A 23921-nucleotide genomic window follows, 5' to 3' on the forward strand; every position below is an offset into this window, starting at 1 on the left:
TGATCAGCTGTCTTCTTGGCATGATGTTGAGGTCCCAACACATCTCCATGCATCTCAAAAGCAACACGGAAGGCACGAGAAAACAAACTTGTTCCTCTTGATACCTCTGAAGATGTAACTTCTTGGTTTTTTTTAATAGAAAATCACAAATCCATCAATTTTACTCATTTTAAACAGTAAAATTAAGTTTATTTGGTTGTTGCCTCCTTTAATTCACAGAATGTAAACTTCACAAAATATACAACTGCTCTTTATTAATAAGCTTTCCCCCCACCCCAAAATCTGTGGTTACAATCAAATCATATATGAATTCTAGATGATACATATAGATAATATGTGTTATGTATTATTTTGGCTGGTACTTCCCTGGTGGTAATCTGCATCTCAGAGGGTCCATCCTACCAGAAAAGCTGACCGTAATCTGTACTATAAATTGCGAAACTAAGAAAAAAACCCAATTGTGGCTTTTGGTTATGTTTATCTTCGGTTCAAGACTAAATGAATAATAAACGAATAACAAAGAAATTTAAGAAGTCTTTAGATGAAGTCTCTTGTTTTTGGTGTAAAAAAACACAGCTATCCTTTTGAAAACCAAAAATGAGTGGTACTTCCTTGGATGGGCATGTGAGCTATTCCTGACCCCACATCCAGAAAGCAGAGCTGAAGAGGGATTGGCAACTCATCTTTTTGCCCTCCTGCTATCATATATTTTAAAATCCATCTAAAACAGTCTGTATTACAGTCAATATCTGGATAGTAAGCATATTTAGGGTTTTTAAAACAGGAAAGGGCACCTGGGAAGAGTAGACTTCATATAGCTATAATCTATAAATAATCTTCAACTTTATTATATATTTTTAAAAAAGAATCTTAGTTTAATGTATTATATTTGTGCAAAATTCAGAAGACCCTACATCAGGTATTGTTCTTCGACTTTCTCCCTAGAATTCTTTGTCATTTCCCGCGCAAATCCCTTTTTGTGGACTTGTCACTTGCTTTTTTGAGACACACACATAGATGTATGCTTTTTGTGTCGCTTTTTTTTACACATTCAGAGGACTGCACTTTCTCCTACTTTTTCTGCAGTTCTTAAGGATTTTTTTTCCAGGAAGTATCTTATCTTATTTCTGCTTCTCATTCTGGACATCAGAATTAGATGCTGAAAGACTGGTGGACAATCCCACTCTTTGGAAATAACTCAGAATCTATTTGTCATAGTAAACTTGACTATCCAACTATCACGGATGTTGATTTGTGACAAGAATCTTAAACATTTCATATTTGCTAAATCCCAAGAACGAGGAAACACACACATATTTTTTACTGGTTATTGTTGATGGGATACAGCACCAGCACCTAAGGTGCCAGCCTAGGTTGATGTGCTCTAAATCTTAGCTAGTACTTTCTTATTGACCGTAACTTCCCTTTTTACCATCTTTTTTAGTTTCCCAACTTGCTCCCTCAAGCATTAATTTAGTTAAACTGAAGGTTTCAAAACCAGCAACGGAACTGCTCTGCTATATAAACATCTGAATCTCAAATGTTTAGCAATCTCTCTTCAGACTACATCTCCCATTCCACACGTGCGCCTGTCCTGCTGAATCTCAAAGGATTAGCCAAGGGTTAGTGATGGGAAAGGGCACCGTATTATCTCAGTACTTGAAAGGAAGGTGAGGTCTCTATTACCTTCCCTATCTTTTTCCTCATCTGAGGACCCTTGTGAACAAAAAGCCACTTTGTTTTGATGTTCTTCTTTTCCTAGATGTGAAAATGCCCCAATCATTTTTTTTTTAATTTGGAGCAAACATTAATGAACAGTAAGTAGCCACCAAGACAAAACTTTGAATGTCCACTGTTTACCAAAATGTCAGCATGTAGGTATTCAAAGCAGAAGGTCTTAATCTATTTTGGTCTTAGCTGATGCTTTACTCTGCCCCAGGTAGTGTAGACGTTCTCCTCAGATTTTCTTTGACTTTAATAAATTCTGGTGCATTCTCTTCTTGCTTCTCATCTTCCCTTTCCAGCTGATTAAAAAAAGGCAGAAGAAATAAATAGATGATTTTTTTAAAAATAATCCCAGCAACATCTATCAGTTATAGGAAATGGGAGACCAGACAAAACTTTTAAGGGAAGTTAATAGGCTATGTGATGTGTGACTTGTTGAGGCTGTAGACAACTAGCCTTAAGTGTCACCATCTGCATCCAGCCACCGAACCAACATTTGTTTTTCTTAATCACAGTTTAGAACCTAAAGGGTTATCTGAATTCTCAGCCCTATATCAGGCAACTAATAGCTTATCAACTCATCAGCAGTTTTCAGTCCAATGGATGCCTTAAGGTCACTTCTATTTTCTTGATGCAGTAACTGCTGGAAAATGGATGTCATCATTCAAAATGTGTCTCTAATTGTGCTCAATAATAAGATTCAGTAATAAACGATCCTCCTGTGTGCATGCTTAAAACTTTCTTTTAAAAAAATCAATTCTTTGCTAGTGTTTAATTCTTTTCCTTCCAGACATGTATTAAATTAACTCAATTTGGGTTTGTTGCATAGGAAAATGTTGCTTCTTTTTTCCTCTTTTCTCAGCTATTTCATCTACAGCTCCTAGTCAAAGATATAATCTATCATCTGTCTCTATGTCTGTCTGTCTCTGCCTGTCTGTCTATCTATCTATCAATCATCTTTATCTACCTACCTACCTACCTACCTACCCATCTCTCATCTCTCTCTATCAATCTAAATCTCTTTCTTTCTTTCACCATCGACTCTCATCATCTCTCCCTCTCTCTCTCCTCCCCCCACTTTGTATTCTGCCTTTATTATTTTTATAAATAACTCATGATCATTAAATATCCAGCACACTTTCCTCTTCCTGTATTCTCCACAATAACAACATGTGAAGTTTGGGCTGAGAAAGAAAGACTGTCTCAAAATCATCCAGCTGGCTTTCATGGCTAAAATGGGACTAGAACTCACAATCTTCTTGTGATTGGCCCAAAGTCACCTGGTTAGCTTTCATAGCTAAAGTAGGACTAGAACTCATGGTCCCCAGTGGTGGGATTCAATTTTTTTTCTACCGGTTCTGTGGGCGTGGCTTGGTGGGCGTGACAGGGGAAGGATACTGTAAAATCTCCAGTCAGAGGTGGTGTTTGCTGGTTCTCTGAACTGCTCAAAATTTCCACTACCAGTTCTACAGAACTGGTCAGAACCTGCTGAATATCAACCCTGATGGTCCCCCACTTTCTAGTCTGGTGTCTTAACCACCAAATTACCAAATGGACTCTTTCTATCTTCCTATCTGGGCAGATATAGCTTTTAACCAACTTAAATTTAAACATGTTGTTAAATATTTTGTTTTCAAAATGTTACAAATTATTGTAAACAATGAACATAAGGACAAGGGGAAGAAAACCCTGTTATGGAAGCATCTGGACCTGAGAAAGTTACAGTTGGTTTGTTTTGTGACATGATAACGGTCTTGTGGGTTACGCAACCTCCAGAATGTTCACTTTTGTTGATTAAAAGAAGCTGAAATTTGAGGCGTGGCTTGTTTAAGACCAAAGAGAACATTAGACAAAGAATTTAGTATGTGGAAACTCATAATAGTTTAATTTCATGCTTTTTGCCAATTGAAAGAGAAACTTTATTCTGACATATTATCCCTCTGGTTTTGTAGTTCCCAAGTTCTGAACAGTCCTTAATTTTTGGCCTGTTTTGAAGCTTTGCCTTCTAATGTAATGAAGTGAAGATTCACACAAGTCCCTTAAGCCCAAAATCTCTCTGTGTATCAAATGGAAATGACTGGAATTGTAGGTCATTGGGCTGTTGCACTGCCTGCTTTAAATATATAATATTTTTTCCATCACTTCCTTTTAACAATTTTCCATAGGAGATCAGATAATTTTTATATGGTTCTCTCTCCTCTTTCAGACTTGAGCGCAGGCTTTAGTATCAACATATTAATGAGAATCCTCCCTCAAAATGGCCAGTTTTGTGTCTGTTGGCAGTTTGAGGATAAAGATACTTAAATCTACAAAACCAATTGTGGGGAAATAAATGGTGAATTTATACTTTTATACTTGTATTTATACTGTATACTTCTGGGGCCCCTACAAGGTTGGGAGTTGTGGGGGGTAATGTTTTATAGTGGTTCTACTCTTATTTCAGTGTGGATTGTTAGGTTTCAGATAATCAGAGTTGGAAGAGACCTTGTAGGTCATCTAGTCCAACCCCCCGCCCAAGCAGGAGACCTTACACTATTTCTGACAAATGGCAATCCAATCTCTTCTTGAAAGTGTCAAGTGATGGCGCTTCCCACAGCTTCTGAGGGCAAGCTGTTCCATTGGTTGATTGTTCTGTCAGAAAGTTTCTCCTTATTTCCAGGTTAAATCTCTCCTTGTTCAGTTTCCATCCATTATTCCTTGTTTGGCCTACAGGCGCTTTAGAAAATAGCTTGACCTCTTCCTCTCTGTGGCAGGCCCTCAAATATTGGAAGACCGCTATCATGTTTCCCCTGGTCCTTCTCTCCACTAGAGTAGCCAAGCCCAATTCCTACAACTGTTCATTGAATGTTTTAGCCTCCAGTCCCCTAATCATCCTGGTTGCTCTTCTCTGTACTTTTTCTAGAGTCTCAACTTCTTTTTTATAATGTGGTAAACAAAAGTGGATGCAGTACTCTAGGTGTGGTCTTACTAAGGCTTTATAGAGTGGTATTAGTACCTCACTTGATCTTGATTGTATCCCTCTGTTAATACAACTTAGGATAGCATTAGCTTTTTTGGCTGCTGCTGCACACTGCTGGCTCATATTTAGCTGGTTGTCCACTAAGACTCCAAGATCCCTCTCATAGTTACTGCTATTGAGCCTGTTAGTCATTTATCCTAGGGGGGCGGAAGTGCATTGCCCAAAATTTTAGCAAAGTCAGTGTGGGATGCCACAGGTTTGGTGCTCTCTGTCCTGTTATTTTAACATTTATTTGAAATTATCAGAAGAGGATATTCAGTGCTTTGTGAAGAGATATTATCAATATAGTCATGATACTGCATTCTAACTGTTAAATACTAATTCTACCCAATGTGGCGCAGTGGTTAGAATGTAGTATTGCAGGCAAATTCTGCCCACAGCCTGGAGTTCAATCCTGATGGGGCTTGAGGTTGACTCACAACCTTCCATCCTTCTGATATCGATAAAATGAGAACCCAGATTGTTGGGGGCAATATGCTGACATTGTAAACCACCCAGAGTGTGCAAAGCAGCACTACAGGGAAGTACATGTCTAAGTGCTATTACTATATCATGAGCCACGGTAGCGCAATGATTAGAGTGCAGTTCCGCAGGCTACTTATAGACTCTGCTTTCTAAAGACCCATTATTCTGATGGCAAATTGGCAAATACTGCCATCAGAACACAGATCGGCTCCCCAGGGAGCGCTCAGCCGCTTCCGTAGCGATTGTAAGCAGCTCACAAAGACTTGACATTGCGAAAGCCACTCAGATTGACTTGGCATCGTGAAGCCCTGCCGCTGAGCCGCTTTAGAAAAATCAAGTGGTTACCTTCTGAACTGTCGAGGCTTCTTGATTCCCCCAACAGAACACCTAAAAGAAGGGGGCTTCTGAGCCCGATTTCTGCAAATTTGGCAGTTTAAATCCCACCAGGCTCAAGGTAGACTCAGTCTTCCATCCTTCCAAGGTGGGTAAAATGAGGACCCAAATTGTTGGGGGTAATAGGCTGACTCTGTAAACTGCTGAGAGAGAGCTATAAAGCACTGTGAAGCAGTATATAAGTCTAAGTGCTATTGTTATCATCAAACTTTGGCTAAGCCAAAATCCTATAGGCTTTGAGGGTTGGGATACTGCAAAACAAGCTCACATCCAACCTTTCCAAGATGGAGCAGCTTATCATCAATAGACACCAGGGAAATAGAAACATAGAATCATGGGCTGGAAGGGACCTTGGAGGTCTTCTACAACAGGGGTCCCCAACCACTGGGCCACGGACTGGTCCCGGTCCGTGGAACATTTCCTACCGGGCCGCTGGTTTGCTGGGTGCCGCCATCTTGTTTGATGAGAAAGTGCTTCCAGGTGAGCTTTTCTGGTTGGAAAGTGGCGTTTGGGTCCTGAAGGAATCCTTGTGCCTTAGTTTCATTGAAGGGAGGGGGTCTTTGAATGAAACTAAGGTGCGAGGATTCTTTCAGCACCCAAGGCAAGGCGAGCTGAGTGACCGTCCCGAAGCCGTCCCAAAGCGAAGCCCATCGACAAAAGATATAAAGGTGGAGTTGAAGGTGGTGGGGAGAAGCGGGCGATGGCTGGCTGGCCGGTCGCTCGGCTTGCCTTATCATGCGTGCTGATGCCGGTACCGGGCCGTGGATCATTTTGTGATGCCGGTACTGGGCCGCGGCACAAAAAAGGTTGGGGGCCACTGTTCTACAACACTTTAGTCCTCCTTGCTTACTACAGAAGACTTTCTGACTGTTTCCTTCAAAGCCACATTCTCTACACTTCAAGTAGTTATCGACTTATGACCACAACTGAACCCGAGATTTCTGTTGCTAAGGGAGATAGTTGTGAAGTGAGTTTTGCCCCATTTTACAACCTTTCTTGTTGCTGTTATTAAGTGAATCACTGCAATTGTTCAGATGGTAACATGGTTAAATCTGGCTTCCCCATTGACTTTGCTTGTCAGACGGTCGCAAAGGACGATCCCATGACCCCAGGATACTATAACTGTCATAAATAGGAACCAGTTTGCCAAGCATCTGAATTTTTATCACATGACCATGGGGTTGTTGCAACAATTGTGAATGTGAACAATGGTCACAAGTCCCTTTTTTTCACTGCTAAACAAACGGTTGTTAAGTCAAAAACTACCTGTATTGGAAAATTTCTGTATCTTTTAAAGGGGTTTAACATACATAGTAGAATCCACAATTATTTCTACCTCATCAAGCTTCTGTTGCCTTTTCAAGAGCTCCTGTTCAAATGGAGATTTGAATTTTTTTGCTTCATCTTCTTCTTTCCTCTGTTTCAACAGCTGGTTTCGGCGGCGATGTTCCAGGACTCTTTGCAGTTCTGGTTTACTCTCAACTCCTCTAAAAGATAAGGTACACAGTGAAAGACTGAGATTGAACTTGAATGCCAAAAAGGTAAATACTGCAGTAAAATAACCTGGCAGGGTAATAATCTATGTATGTCTTTCTCCGGTAAAATAAATTTTACTTTCTAGATTGGTTTCTGTCCCTTACCCACCCCAGTCCTGCCATGCTGCCTCATAGTGCTGGGGAGATGTTCCTTGGAGAAATGAGCAAACTGCAGTGGGAATGAATGCCAAGTGCACATACTTCACACCCCAGCTTCTCAATTCAAACAAACAGATGTTGCAGGTGGGTGTTCATTTTAGTGGCAACCACAAAGGCGTCATTTCATACTGCACAAGAGAAAGCATGGGAAACCATTTGATTGAGAAAACCAAATGGGTAGTCAAAATGTGGTAAATGTTGATATAGACCTCTCAAGTTGGGGGCAACTCAACAGTCTAAGTTTAAGATCTTTCAGAATGCTAATGGTGTTATGACACTGCTAAATAAAGCTTTCCAGATGGCTGCTAATGTAAGCATGCTGGAGAAAAAAAACCCTGAAGCTTAAAAAATAGAATTATAGTGGGAATATGGAATATAAGGGGCATGGAAAGCTCAACACTCTGTCTGTATCTTTTTTGGGGGGGTCATGCTGCATGTCACCCATTGGCAGGTCAGTTTTTGGTGATACTCCAGGCAAAAAAGTGAAAAAGGAAGTGAATGAAAAGACATACACAACTGAATATAAAGAAGACTCAAGAAATGACAACAGGTGCAACAACTAGCCTTAGAATTGACAATGAGGATATTAAAGTGGTGGATAGCTTGTGCATTTAAGATCAACAATTAACAGTAATGCTACAAGCAGTAAAGAAATACAACACAGACTAGCATTTATAAAGTAGCCATGAAGTCCTTGGAAATTATTCAGATACAGGGTTGTATCTATACCTACAAAAATAATACTCATGCAAGATATTCTCTGTGACACTCTATGGAAGCCTAGACTGGATTTTGCAGAAGTAGGATAGAAAGAATATGCTTTTGTATTGGAGAAGACATTTGAGAGTGCCATGGATAACCCAGAAAACCATCAAATGGATCAATGTCTGTGTATCATCCAGGTCATAGTTGTCTCAAAAGTACTTTTCCAAAAGGTAATGGCCCTTTTTTTCCAAATCAATTCAGAGTCCTCACTTGAGAAACAAATAACCAAGGTCAAATAATCATATTTTGGACAGATTATGAAAAGATCCAGTAGAAAAATGGATGAATTACAAAGCAATGAATGTAGAACTGAAAGTCTGAACAGGCCAAGTTGAGGACAGGTCATTCGAGAGAAAATGTATTTATGTGTAGAAAATTTATCTATGTCTAGAGAAAAATTATCTGTTTCTAAGAACTGACAGCAGAATCCAACATGGAAGTTGAGGTTCATTTGGAACTTCCATGAAAGCAAACATCAGAATGTGTAAAGTCAAAGGGCACACATGAAAAACTGCTAAGATAAAATAACAAACTTCTTATAGTTGGTTATAAAATAACAAAGTTTACTCAGGATGCTTCGTTAAAAGATAATTTCTTTTCATCTTCCTAAAACTGTTTCATTTTTCCATCCCCTTAGGGTGGAATGTCCAAAAGTCTCCAAATATTTTTCCCCCCATTTAAGCTTGAAAATTAATTGCAAAAAGCATAATCAAAATGGGTATCAGAGCACTAGAAGAAAATGTTAACGTGTAAATTAACGTGTCACTTTTATTAAACCTCATTTTCACCTTAAAAGCAAAATAAAATAAAATATGAAACTAAATACAGATAAATAAAAATGCACAGTGGCCCACCAGTTTGATTAAGGTATAGAATTGATAATACTGCCTGATGCAGTGTTGATGCAGTGATAATTAAAGGATTGCTCTCATCCTTTAAATGATATTAAATATTCTGTAAATTAACATACTGCGCAACAGGGGTTTTAAAACTTTTGCAAGCAGCAGAACCTTTAAAAAAAAACACCTTGGAATTTCTGAACAAGTGGCACAGCTCTAGTAAAGGAAACATGGCAATAAAACGAAATTTGTACTAACTGCCACTTGCTGCCTGACCTTACAAAAAGGCCATTAGAAATTGCTACCTGAAGAATGTTCCTGCTTTCCTCACCTACTTGGGATTAGTACAAGAAGGCTGAGCTGGGGTAGGATGACTTTGTAGGAAGCATAGCAAAATAAGGTGTCAACTCATAAAATATTTCTATGCCTCTTTTATTGTTGCCAACAGAAGGGAGGGGGGAAAGGAGTTTGAAAAAGCAGTGTAGCAGTTCGGCATAGAAAGTGCATTCCATTAATAACTTGCAAAGATTGTAACTAGGTGATTGGAGTTTCTGCCCCGCAAATCTAATTGGAGAACATGATTGATGACTCTTGGCTATGGACGTGTTTCATTGGAGAATATGAATTATGATGCACCCAAAGGGGTGGAGGGAAACCAGGGTCAAGAGTGACAGTGAATTACGTGTCTCAGAATCGGCTTCAACCAGGTCCTGCTGACATGTTCGCTTCTAATAGATTCATTATAGGTTTTGAAGTTTGGCTTGAGGCTCATGATATAATCAGGGCAACTGCCGGAATCCTGACATAAGGCTTATGATCTTTTTACTCACATTTTCTTAGGTAAGACTCATAGTCATAATTTGCACCCTTTCACCTTTTAGAAAAATCATTATTGATGCCTCTGGCTGCATTCAAGTGATTTTTCTCCCTTAAGTCTTTCACAGAACCCCATCAGGTTCCCATGAAATTTTATTTATTAAATTTATTTGCTGCCGACATCGAAATTACTCTGGGTGGTTTACAGCATTAAAATCCTAACGATAAGTATTTCTAAAACAATAAAAACAGAATTAAAGAACTCATAGAGTTCTATAGAAGCGAATATTGAAAAGCCCTACTTTAAACCATTTTGAGTCAGATCATAACACTAGACAAGGCAAGACTGACTTGGTAAAATATAACAAGCAGGGGCCCACAGTAACACTCCATGGAGAGAAAGCAAAGACAACTGAAGCTTCACATAAAATGTTTTGAAAGGCCAATGTCAGAAAACAGAAAATAGGAAGTGTTTTGTCCATGATGAAAACTCATCCTCTTTCTAGCTTTCTAACTAGTAAAAACTAGTCTTCAACATAGTGTGAAGCAAAGAAGCCTTCAGTCTGATGCCTATCTGGATTTCAACATCATTTAGGAACTAACCTTGGAAGAGTTGAATTTTTGACTTCTCCATCTACTCTATATTAGGAATTTCTTCAGATTTTTCCTTGCATGTTGACCTAGTTATGTTGTCTGGTTTGTGGTTGAGGCAGTTATGCTTAATCCTTGAGACTCTCTTATGATCCTGTTACATTAGAACAGGGTTTCTCAACCTTGGCAACTTTAATATGTGTGGACTTTAACTCCCAGAATTCCCTAGCCAGATGGATGGGGAATTCTGGGAATTGACATCCGCAGGTCTTAAAGTTGTCAAGGTTTAGAAACAGTGTGTTAAAACTATAGATCCCAGCAAACTATATTGAAGCAGTACTGCAGGTGCCAAAAACACATTTCTAAAAACACAACCTGTGCTTAACAAATGGTTATATCATCCTCTGACTGAATTGTTATTAATGTTGGTCAATGTTTGGGTTTACTGATTTACATGAGCTGTAATCTCAATTGCGTTATTTGTTTTTACCCTTTAAGCTTGACTAAAAGTTCATGTAAAGTATAGCACCTAAACATTTCTAATAAACTGATAGTTTAAAATAAGATTGCTAAAGGTCTGAGCACATCGTCATGTGAAAGAGTGAAAACTTGGCAGGATAGTGTTTCCTTGTTCCCATTTCAGGCAAATGCATAACCTGCTGAATGTTTATGCATAAATACAACCTGAAAAACTGCAAGACAAGCCCAGGCAGAGAAGAAAGTACTTAGATTTCAAAAATATATTGTTTCTTAGAATTAATTAAAAGAAACAAGACCAAAAAAAAAAAAGCTTATCGTTTCCCCCCCTTTTCCAGCAGGGGGAGGAATTTAACCAACAATCTTATGTTGGAATTTATCATTAGAAGTTCTAGTCTGGTTTCCACCAGAGAAGATCTTTCACTACAGTATCTGTTAGAAGTGCAGTGAATTAATGGGCTTTCACATTGCTGGCTTTAGTTGGTTTTCTTAACTGGTTTCCATATTCCGAGGGGTCAGTCTTGCAAATTGGACAACTAAGACAAACGGTATCTCTTTGGATTGTGTTCCATGTGGGACATTTCACTATCAATTGCTGGCTTAACTCTTTCAAAGTTCTCAAGCTCAGTGCTTGATGATTTGATGGATAGCAAAGGAGGGATTCTACTTATAATTCCACTGTCAAACACTTTTTCCAATCTCTTTTAGATCGATCTAGGCATGCGCAGGGCAGATTTCTGAAATCCCACCCCTAATCTTCCAATTACAATGTCCCTTCAGTGCACAGGCAGCTGTAACAAACTAGCTGAATTTTTTGAAAACATCAACCTATTATTCTCAAAGGACAATTTCTTGTGGGTTATATTATGTAACCAGCAGGGACTCTGAGGGAACCAACTAGGACAAGAACTTACTTATGGAGCACCTGCTTTATGGAGTTCCTTTCTTGCAAAGTGCAGTCTAATCCCTTCCTGGCTGAATTCAAGAGGAGACTGAAGGCTCAATATCACACTCAAGCTTTCCTTCCATAGAATGTTTGTCTTTTAACACAGAAGTCTCACATTTCATACTGTAGCATAGCTTTGAGAATTGAGCTAATGTAAGGATTTAATACTGAAAAGCTTAAGATGTTGACTTTTACTGATGCTTGTTTTGATTTATTGTGTTTACCACCTCGGTTGGTTAAAAATGGATGGCTTATAAATATGGAAAACAAACAAACAACTTTGTGGTTATTACAGTAAGGTTAAGTAAGTAGTAAACCAATAGAGGGGTTCAGATATTCTACACTGTCCAGTTTTTTGTGAGATGGGCAGCTATATTCCAATCATGTCCCCCCTAACTCTTCTTTTCATAAGACTGAATAACCCAAATTCCTTCAGCCTGTATTTATAGTGCACGATATGCTCCATACACTATTATTTTTCAATGTTGTATCTAAATTTTGCAGATTTTTGTGTTTCAAAATGCTGTAAGCTGCCTTCTTGAAGAGGTGCTAAGTATTAAAATACCGTGTTTCTCACAAAATAAGACCGGGCCTTTTTTTTTTCAGTCCCCCCCCAAAATGGCTAGGACGTCTTTTGGGGGGTGAGTTAATTTCTCCCCTCCCCGCGCACCAGCGCCGTCTCCAACAACAGCACCTGAGTCACTCCCGCTTTCCCCCCGTCCCCATAACAACAGGAAAAAAGAACCTTTTGAGGTACCTGGAAGTGTCGCGCGCTGCGTTTTGGTTTAATCCCAGCAGCTGGCTGGGCGTGTAACAGCGGCAGCAGCGGCGGGAACCGTGGAAGTTACGGAGGTGGCTCCCCCACCCAAGAAGCGGCTGAAATGCTTCCATGGTTCCCGCCGCTGCTGCCGCTGTTATTGGAGATGGCGCTGGCAAGAGAGTGACAGCTGCACTCGGCCTGGGTGCTTGGAATGCAGGAACGGGCTGTGCACCGGGACTTTTGCAAACTTGCTGAGCCCGAGGCTGGAGCACCAAGTGTAGCAGCAGCAGAGACGCTCGCTCGGCTCTTCTCACGCCCACCCAGCCACTCGGGATTAAATCAAAACACAGGCACCTCAAAATGTTTTTTTTTCCTGTTGTTACGGGGATGGGGGAAAAGCGGGAGAGATTCAGACGCTGTTGCTGGAGATGGTGCTGATGAGAGAGGTGCCAGCACCGGTGGGAACCGTGGAAGCTATGGAGACCTGAGAAGTGGTTGAAATGCTGCTGGACATCCACGTCGACGCCACCTGCCTGCTGACCCGGGTAAAGGAGCCCTCTGTGCTCTACCATGGTGTTAGGAGCGGCTGATGGTGAGGCGTAGCTGCCCGCTGGGCACTCCTAATGGCAAGTTCTCCCCCGCCTCCCCCCCAATTTCGCATGTTTTAAACTAGGCCTAAATTTGGGGAGAGGGGCTTAATTTCATTTTATGCCTAGAAAACATGCTGGGTCTTCCTATGGGGGGCCGTATTGTTGGAGAAACACAGTAGTAGTTGTTGTTAAAGTTACAACTGTTATTAAGAAGATATAGATCAGCAGCCCTCCTTTTAATGTCAGAATGCATTTTGAGATTTTATTTTTTAATCAAACTCCCATCACATCAGGCCTTCTTTATTAGGTTTGGATGACTCACTCCATTTCCTACTTGTCTACTTTTTGCAAAGGAAAGTTGTGTTTCATAAAAACAAATAATGCTAGCGGATATGGCTAAGAATCTAACAGGATATTGGCCCGAACTTCTCCCTCTTTTCATCTAGATAGCTCTTGATGCGTCCGTCATTTGCCTTTCATCTACAGATATACAATATGTACATTTCTATGAGGTTTTGGGAAATCTCAACTTATCTTTGGTATTCTTTGATGTTTCAGGGAACCAGAGGAGGACAAAATGTTATCTGAATCATGAGAGAGCATTTTTTCCAGGAACAACAGAATTAACAACATATGTACGATTTTTAATTTTTAAAAAACTTCATCAAAGTTTTATGTGGAGCTAGACAATATCATCACAGATATATAGTTCACACAATTGTTGGCCTATGTATCTTATATTGTAACAAATGCTGCCTTTCCATGATTAGCTGAATTATGCTTTTCTCAATCCAATTTTTGAGGTTCGCAAAAGAGCCTGGAGGCTAAATCATATGATGAACAGTTGAGGGATCTAAGTTTTTCTGGCCTATCAAAGAGAAGGATGGGGGGGACAACAACATGATAGTTGTATTCCAGTACTTAAGGGGCTGACACAAAGAACAGGAGATTGTTTTATTCTCCAAAGCACCGGAGGGCAGGACAAGAAGTAATGGATGGAACCTTGTCAAAGAGAGATACAATTTAGAAGTTAGGAGAAATTTTCTGGCAGTGAGAGCAATCAAACAAAGGAATATCTTGCCTCCTGGGGTTGTGGATTTTCCATCACTGGAGGTTTTCAAAAATAGAATTTGACCGGGATGCTACAGACTCCTGTCTTGTGCAGAGGGTTGGACTATAAGATCTCTGAAGTCCCTTCCAATCGTATGATTCAAACCTTACACATCATACTAGGCTAAAATGTAGCTGGCAAGTTTGTGGATCAAAGTGACACCCTGACAAACCCCAGCATATGTCAGCTCAACTTTTCTATCATCTATTAATGATCCAACAGCCCTTAGGGACAAAAATAAAGATATTCATGTATTACAGTGACCATGGTTCTAGCTTTGCTGGGAGCAGTTGGTATACAAATTGGATAAATGCACAAATACATTTATATGCAGTTTTGCCTGGATCTTTTTTCTGCCAAAGTTTCTACAGTGTAGAGGGAAAGCTGTTTTTATGCCTGAGGAATGGCTTGTTTTCTAAACAGTCGTTCTCAATTCTTCAGGTTGCACCTGAAGAATGGTAGATATGTTTGAAACCCATGTATGTTTGAAACCCATGTATGTTTTTCATTCACAACATGCTTGTTCTGAAATGCTGTGTATGAGGGCTGGCCATCAGCTTCCATTTTACAGAAGGCAAATTCATTAGACCACATCTATTCAAGGTGTAAAGGCAGGGCTCCGAGAATCAAAATATAAAAATACTTCTTTGAACCTAAAAGAATAGAAAGATAATTCTCTAATCAATTTCCCTAGAAATATCCTGCAACGCAGGTATTCAAAAACAACATAGAACACAGCTGCCCCCAATAAATGTAACCTGTTTTGCAAATCTGCAAGATTTTTTGTACCTCATCAATTGAATATGTGTCATCAGGTCAGTATTAATTTTTAGACACCATGTGTGGACAGATTTTCTGCAGGACAATTTATCACCAATGTGGTCTTTCAGGACTTCCAAAAGTGGATCCATCATTGTTTTAATTGCTGCTGGTTGTTTTCTTTGTAATATAATAATTTGAGCCTGGATATTTGAGTTTCAAGTGAGAATTCTGTGTTGACCTGTTCTATGATGCATTGGATTAATTTCTTTTGACTCCCCTGCTATATACTCAGGAGTTATCTCCAATGCCAAAGTATTGATCAAGGTGTCAATATTCTATCCCACTTCTTCAACATTATTTTTCTAGAATGTCATAGACAAAACCACAGATGTCACAGCACACATAATACAATACTCACTCCACCCCTCCTGAGGAAGCCTATGACTTCAACCCTTGCTCACCTTCTGTGATTCATAAGTAGTTCCCGGTGAAGTTCTTGGTGGCTTTTTGAGGCTCTGACAGGATTGTGCAGCTTTTTAGGTTTGATAAGATCCGGGTTTCCATCAAGATAATCAGGATGAGTCATGATATTCCCAATATCAGGCCGCTCTGGTGGTATGTCTGAATACATAGATGCTGGTGGAGGAAGAGACATCAAACAATGCATCACAATAACTGAAAAAAAATTCTCAGAAATCAGGCATACATCAAACTCAAAGATGTCAAATGTTAGATTGCGATCTCTGAAGAAAGTCACTCATTTATATTGAAAATCTTACATTCTGATTTAGAATTATTTAGGCCCAGAAGACTAATTAAGTAAATACCATTCGAACCCCTGTGGTTTGGATTAGTACAGATGTGTAGGTGTGCAGTGACACTGTATTACTACTAGAATTTTGGAGAAGCAATCAATATCAGTTTCTCTCACTTTCTAATTTTTGTTAATATTTTAGTAATCAAAGTAAATCAATCTCTTCCATGCCTAAGCTTTCTCACTGTAAATAGTCAGAAATGAATAATAGTAATCCTAAATTGAATGAGAATTCTTTGGTTTGCACATTGGTTAAAAAAATACAAATTTGGAATTGCTTTCCTTCAAATGTATGCTAAACAAATTTCTCCCCTTCCCTAGTCACTGCTCAGAGCCATATCTACCTGTAAATGATTTATTCAGCTTGGAAGCAGATCCTGACTAGCTCAGGATCATTATACACATTATACATTATACACAAATGTTTGTATGCTCATCAAAAAGCCACACTAGCTTCCTTCATAAGTTGGAATGACAACAACTAGAATCCTTGACCAGCGTGACCAATGGTTGGTATCCTCATCTGTTTATGTTGTTATCTGATATGTGAGATTTTTGTGATAAGATTTAAGCCCCACCTTTCCTCTGAGAGTTTATACATAAAATTGAACAAACAAGAGGCAGAAGGAGTGCCAGTAAAAACAAATGTTTGGGCCCGATCCCAAAATATATTCCTTTTTCAAGAGTTCATCTGGAATTCCTGTGATCAAATTCACAGCCTCCAAAACATTTCCATTTCCTCTTCACTGCCTGTCCTTTTTCATCAGTCTCCCATAACTGTAACCACATCATGGGGTGGACCAAACGCTGCAAGATAGCAACTTCAGTCAATCTATGGCTGAAAGTGGACATAGATCCGAGTCTTCCTGAATTTAATTTAAAAGCTTGAATTGTCTGTCACCTGAAGGAACAATGCTGGAAAAATGTACTTCAGATAGCCATAGACATCTGGTTGACATGGCCATGGGATGACTGGGAGGCATTCAATAGAGGAGACGCAACTTGTAGGAGTGGAGTGGGGGAGAGAGAGGAAGAGAGAGGAGGAGAATATTCAAGGAATGTTTATTTTGAAAAACTATACAGAGCTAAAGCAGCATTTGATCCCCTTCCTTTCTGATTGCTGGACTTCTACTTTTATCAACACCCCCAAAGTCCAATAGGAAGCTGAAAGGGAGAAGGGGACATTAAGTACTGAAAAACAGAAAACATTCATCTTTTTTTCTTCTTCTGTAAAAGGAGAAAATGACTGAATTCACACCACTACAGTGGCTCCCTCCTGTTTTGGTACAGCGACAGGTCTCTGATGGCTATGGAAAAGACCCAAGCAAAGCCAACCGGCCATGGATTACATCACTATAATTGGGGTGAAAAGTTCAGTGCTACAATTAAGCACCACAGGAGGAATAAGGGGGTCTTGTGACTCTTTTCACCAAGTATGAGCGGGTTTTATTACCATTTTGGTCCAAGGAAATGGCAAATGGTGTGGAAAGCCACAAGGGAGGTTGCTTGCTTATCTCACTCCTTTTTTTCAAGAAAGATTTGTCTACTTATGCTTTGAAATGATGCAGACAATTTCTGTAACTTGGAAAGCTCAACATGATTTGGGAGTCCACAAACTATAGGGGTGGGTAGCTGAGACTAATACAGTCCCTGGAGAATTATAGCACAATGACTGAAGAAAACATCAAATCTTCTTGTGCTGCCAATACTTGGGAATAGCATTGGACTCTCAAGTTTTAAAATGATTAAAATCAGAATTTTGCCTAGTAAAAACAAACCCATTAATAAAACTCAGGAAGCAGGGTGGCTGTCCTGTGTGCTACCAATTCAAGATGTAGAAATGTTTGTCTAAGGAATGTGTTTTATTTGCTTCTTCGGGCAGACGGTTGTTTTCAAGATGTTGCAATACCTGACATTTTAAAAACCATGAGCTTGGAACAAGGAACAGGGGAAGTTTGCAAGGGTAATATGGAGGAGACAAGATTCATTATACTAAAATGAATATGTAACTCCCAGGCTCAAGTCAATAGAAAGGTGAAGAAAAGCAGAACTGAGTGCCATTTATGAGGTATATCAAATCACGGCAGTAATGTGCAATGGTGGCATAACAAGCCACAGTTTGTAGCAAAAGCAAAAGCAGAAGATGAAATGTTGCCTATCAGAATCTGGTAACCTCCAGAGGCCTTGGATCTGTATGAGAGGGTGCCATGTTAGAGATAGATTGTACACTGTATTCATTTTCCAACAATGGAAAAATGTTATTCAGCCATCCATATCTTCTTGATGAAAAAAAAAAAAGGGTGAGATTCCTTTCTTGGATCAGACATGTAACAAAACGGAGGCAGAGGCCCAAATGCCCAAGAGGCTCTTGCAACTTTGAAATAACATGACTCTCATCATTCTCACTTCTGGGTAACTGTGGTCATTGCACCATTCTTCAAGAAGAAAAAGGATTCATGTACGGACAACAGAAAAACATCTGTGAGGGTCTGACCACAATTGAGCCCAAATTTCTGTTGTTAAGTGAAACATATGTTAGGTGAGTTTTGCCCCACTCTCTGACCTTTCTTGCTGCAGTTGTTAAGTGACTCACATAGTAACAAGATTATTAAACGAATCTGGGTTCCCCTTGAGTTTGCTTGCCAGAAGGTTGCAAAAGGAGACACCAGGACACTGCAATCGTCATAAGTATGAACTATTTGCCAAGCATCCCAATTTTGATCACATGACCATAGGGATGCTGCAGCAGTCATAAGTATGAGAAACGGTTGTAAGTCACTTTTTTCAGTGCCATTGTAACTTCAAACGGTCACTAAACAAATAGTTGTAAGCCGAGGACTACTTGTAATTAGGGGAGGGATGTAACTCAGTGATAGACCCCACTGCTTGCCCATGAAAGATTCCATTTTAGTTCCCAGTATTTTTATTTATTTATTAAACCTATATGCAGCCCATCTTGTGTTAAGAGGCGGCTCTAGATGGATTATAATAAAGTATCTCACCTTTGAAATGTCACTTTCAGACATCTTAGAGAGCTCCTGCCAACATCATAAATCACCATAAACAGTTGGACCAGATAAGCCATAGAACTACAGTATGTTATCAGAGACTTTTGAGGCGGAGTCCCTCAAGCGCACTGAAAGGGGCCTTTTCTTCTGTAACTTACATTAGATGATCTCCCTGAACCGGCAATCTGTTTCTTCTTTCCCAATTTCAAAATATTCACTCCAGCCTTTCTACAAGAAATAACGTTTAGGATAGAATAGAATAACAGAGTTGGAAGGGAACTTGGAGGTCTTCTAGTCCAACCCTCTGCCTAGGCAGGAAACCCTTCACCACTTCAAATGGTTACCCAACATATTTTTAAAAACTACCAGTGTTGGAGACTTCACAGCTTCTGGAGGCAAGTTGTTCCACTGATTAATTGTTGTCAGGAAAGTTCTCCTTAGTTCTAGATCGCTTCTTCCCTTCATTAGTTTCCATCCATTGCTTCTTGTCCTGCCCTCAGGTGCTTTGGAGAATAGTTCAACTCCCTCTGGCAGCTCCTGAGATATTGGGACACTGCTATCATGTCTCCACTAGCCCTTCTTTTCATTAGACTAGACATACCCAGTTTCTGCAACCATTCTTCATATGTTTCAGCCTCCAGTCCAATCATTCTTATGCTTCACCCTCGTTCTTCATCTCTGCTCCGAAAGGTAAATTGGATTGAGATGCAGTACCAGGTATTCAGGCAGCCTCATGCCTGGAGATTTGTATCTTCTGGGCTTAATGTCATGCTGTGATTAACATCTCCTGCCTTCCCTCTTTTACACAAAAGTGCCTTTGGCAAAGGAAGCCATCTTTCTGATAATGAACTGTTTGTTCTTGAATTATGTAAGTCCTATGGTTGTTTCAGACCAGATACTGCTATAGATGGAAACAGTCTTCAACAGGGATTGTGATGTTTTTTTCTCTTTCTCTCTCTTTGTGCATGCATGTGTGTAACATTATGTCCCTTTTTGTAAACATGAGATAAAAAGCAAAGTGACAGAGCTGAAGAATGTTTTCCTGTTCCCTTGTTGCTTGAGATAACTAAGAATTTCTATGAAGACTTTTCTTGTAAAATGAGAGGTAACGAAAGACAAAATTCCTAATCACCTTGGCAGGAGAAGAAAGGAATAATTCAGACCACTCTTCTGTAAACTTTTTATAAAAACTTTTTATTAAAGTTTAGAGTTACAAAGATAAAAACAAATATAAACCAGAAAAGTATAAAAGAGTAAAAAATAAAAAGGGATATATAAAAAGATGACTTCCCCCTTCATCACAAGAACAAAGAATTTCATTAACGTATCACTGATACTACAATGAGGACCTCTTCTGTGACCATTTTGTTCCTCAGATAAGAGAAGTAATTTTTGCAAAAAGAGGCTGACTTGGTTTGTTACTTGCCCAGAACCTTAAAATCACATGGCATAAGGGCACATGAGAGAAATTCAGGGCTGCCATCTGCAGCTCCTTTGCTCAGTGAAATTACTGCTTGCTAATTTGAAGCCGAATGAAACAATTTTTATTTTAATAATAGAGATGTCTCATCTTTCAGCTCTGGTTGATAACCTTGGGGTTCAACCAGAGAACCTGGTAGCAAGGCCAGGAGTAAGTAGGTTATGGGCTGTATTCCTGGTATTCAGGAACAGATTTTGGGGAGCTTTGTTATCCCAACAGTGCTGGGAGAAGAAATCCCGCTAGTCATTTTAGTGGGAATCAAGTGACCCAAAATCCCAAATGAGGCCCATACAAAGTGTTTCTCAAACTTGGCAAATTTAACATGTGTGGACTTCCAACTCCCAGAATTCCCCAGCGAGCATGCTTAAAGTGGTCAAGGTTGAGAAATACTGCCTCATGCCTTACTTTCCTCAGAATTCTGATCAATTTATCTGGGAAAGAAATTGTTATGCAACCCTGCCTAATTTTCTTGATGTAGAACAGGGGTGTAAAACTTGTGGCCTGGATGCATCACACGCTAGCCATGCCCACCCCGGTTTTAGTGAAGGGGGGAAAAGGTCACAATATGTCATGTGACTACAACGTGACGATGTTGAGTTTGACACCTCTGATCTAGAATTTGCCCACCTTCTTACACCACTTGTGATGACCCAGGGCGTGGCATAAAGGCAACACAGTCACATAAGTAAGAAAAATCCCTTTAATACTTTCAACTTTGCCTCCAATGTCCAGTTACCTTCGGCTGGAAAAAAAAACTCTCCCCAAAACAGTTTTTAAGTGGAAGAAATTCAGTCCGTAAACAAAGTACATATAAACTGTAAATAAAAATCCACACAAACCACGCTACAGCAATTAACTGGACAGGGCAGGATAAGAAATTGCAGACTTCAAAGGCCAACAAAACACACACAGTTGGGAAGATACCAGGAGCCCAGATAAGCTCAACAAAACAAGATAATACACGATTTGCTTCCAACAAGTTGCTGTGTGCAAACTCCCTTTTTAAACACTGTGTTCCCAGCTGCAGCTAATGAAGGGAATCAGGGCCCTTGGCTCCCCCATAAGCCATGCAACTCACGTTGCTCCCTTCTCTGTTCCTCCCTGCGTGCCCTAGGATGAAGAGGGGGTGAACCTGGATCTTCCTCTGAATTCCCTCTGCCTTGCTCTACCTCTCCCCTGCTTTGCCCAGCCAGACTTTGCTCTTCGCCAGTTTCTTTCACAGCCACTGGAGCTACATTCCCACTCCCTGTCAGCTGCTTGGCCTCCCCCTCGGAATCAGATTCCGACAGGGGCATGACACCATTTCATTTGTCTCTGACGTAGTCCTACTCTGGATTTCCTATTTTGATGTATTCTGATCCCCACCACCTGCCCATTCCCACATGTACAGATGAGAGTTCTTGATGGGCACACCTTATATGGAATCATCCTTAAATTCTGTTGGCATTTTTTGATACGGTGAGACAAGATCTGCCACCAACAGACCTACCTTCCCAGCTTTTCTCAGCTATTTTGTGTCTTCAGCAATACAGAAGTACCGGTTGATGTAAGTAGGTTTAGCTGAAGCAGGAATCTTCTTAAAATAGGATCCTTCTTGAGGGAAGGTTTGTAGGCTTAATTTAAATACTGCCATAAAAGAGGTAACAGAAGAAGCAGAGGAAATTGATAGACACTTGAGCCTTAGAACATTATGAGCTTTACATTGTACTCTGCCCCATTTTCATTCTGGTATTTTGCAGATTGAAAGTTTCAGATAAATCCTATAAAATTGTAGTCTGAGAGCTGCCCTAGTTCCTGTATTCAATTCGAGTTTTGATTTTACTTTTTCTGAGAGAACAATTATGTAGCTGATAAGAAAAACCCAGACTACTGTTACTTCCCATACCATGGCATCTACTGCTCATTTTGCTTAATGGTAGGCCTGATCTTATTTTTATACAAAATCCCTTTCTGCTGTCCTACTTACTGCAATTGATTGTATGAGTTCTGCACCACATATTATGCATGTTTCCTTGCTCATTATTCATGTTCCAAAGAGCAGGAAATACATTACGAATCCTATTACATCGGTATAATATTATATTTCATGTTTTATTATGTAAAGGAACAAATTTTAATGCTCACAATTCACTTGAAGGTAAGACTTTTACAGAATACCAAAAACTCAACTACTAGTTAGAAAAATGGCTTTTACTTCCTTGCACTGCTTCAGACACAGAAGGAACATGAACTTCTCAGCTTTTCCACTTGAAAATATCTCTGAATTTATGGTTTCTCAAAAAGAAATGCAGCTTGGCTTTAGGGCTTGAATACCCATTTCAAATTAAAAGTTTCTATGCATTAAGGCTTCATATGATAGCATCAATTCCCCAGGTCCTAAGAAATAAAACATGGCTGCATTAAAAGCTATGAAATCTCTATGGATATGGCAGTTCATGCGTCAAGATGAATATTTACAGTAGATAATCAGAACTTATGGTTATCTATATCTTGCTGAACTATAAATCAGCCTTGGAAGCCATTTTTTACTTGGAAGCTTTGAGGCTGCCACATTCAATGCCTGGGAATTTGGGAGGGGGATTTTATAGTGGGATAGAAGACTAGACACAACAACGTTCTTTCTCAGAGAGTCAAGGACATATTGCCCTGCACCTGGAGACGAGTGTCTGGAAGTACGTCTCTAGTTGGAACGTTTTGTGATGGACTGATGGGTGCGGGGATGGATCTTTGATTTCTCTTTTGGGAAGGGAAAACCTGGAATTCTCAGATTCGGGTTTTCCCAGATGTGCCAATATAACAACTCTAATAAAATGGAACTTTGAGGAACTGTATGTCTCGGAGTTTATTGGTTTGGAGTTGGTTAATTTAGGACATCTGCCACCTATCTGACTGATTTAGCTTGTGTTTATTTATTTGTATCCCACACTTTTATTATTTTTTTTAAAAAACTCAAGACAGCAAACATATCCAGCATTCTTATTTTCCACATCAAAAACTCTAACTTTCCATGACTAAGGCAGGACTTGAAGAGTCTCTCACTTTATAGCCTGGTGTCTTGACCACTAGACCAAACTGGCTCTTTGACATTATCCCTGTACCCTGATGGTCAGTAGATCAATAGATTTTTGGGGGGATTTCTGGGAACTAGCCAACCAAAAATACATTAGAGCTTTATAAATGTTTTGATTCATCCATGTGTTTCCTTTGTGATTTCAGGCAAAACCATCAGAACTTGAGCGTTACACAAGGGCCTTAGGGGAGTACTGTCAGCAATGCAAATAGATAATCATTATTTGCAAAGGCCAGAGTATGTCAAAATACTACACTGCTCAAAAAAAAAATAAAGGGAACATGTAAACAACACAATGTAACTCCAAGTCAATCACACTACTGTGAAATCAAACTGTCCACTTAGGTAGCAACACTGATTGACAATAAATTGCACATGCTGTTGTGCAAATGGAACAGACAACAGGTGGAAAGCATAGGCAGTTAGCAAGACATCCCCAATAAAGGAGTGGTTCTGCAGGTGGTGACCACAGACCACTTCTCAGTTCCTATGCTTTCTGGCTGATGGTTTGGTCACTTTTGAATACTGGCGATGCTTTCACTCTAGTGGTAGCATGAGACAGAGTCTACAACCCACACAAATGGCTCAGGTAGTGC

The 23921-nt window shown here is 39.8% G+C and overlaps 1 protein-coding gene across 10 annotated transcripts in view; it reads right to left on the minus strand.

Moving 5' to 3' along the window:
• Nucleotides 1-164: 164 nt before the first annotated feature.
• FAM107A (family with sequence similarity 107 member A) overlaps nucleotides 165-23921 on the minus strand; it is a 78044-nt gene continuing 54287 nt past the window's right edge. For 9 of the 10 annotated variants that reach the window (XM_087923559.1, XM_087923565.1, XM_087923560.1 and 6 more), the window contains 3 exons: nucleotides 15415-15589; nucleotides 6939-7089; nucleotides 165-2024 (listed from right to left, as the gene is read on the minus strand). In XM_087923559.1, the coding sequence (XP_087779685.1) occupies nucleotides 1926-2024; nucleotides 6939-7089; nucleotides 15415-15589 (425 nt within the window). In that variant the 3' untranslated portion in view covers nucleotides 165-1925. Of the gene's footprint in view, nucleotides 2025-6938; nucleotides 7090-15414; nucleotides 15590-18933; nucleotides 19004-23921 lie in introns of all 10 variants that reach the window. The other variant, XM_087923561.1, reaches the window with a different exon arrangement.

The sequence above is a fragment of the Pseudonaja textilis genome, chromosome 2, assembly GCF_049901715.1.
Source record: "Pseudonaja textilis isolate UNSWEBS1 chromosome 2, rPseTex1.2, whole genome shotgun sequence".
Classification (NCBI taxonomy): Eukaryota; Metazoa; Chordata; class Lepidosauria; order Squamata; family Elapidae; genus Pseudonaja; species Pseudonaja textilis.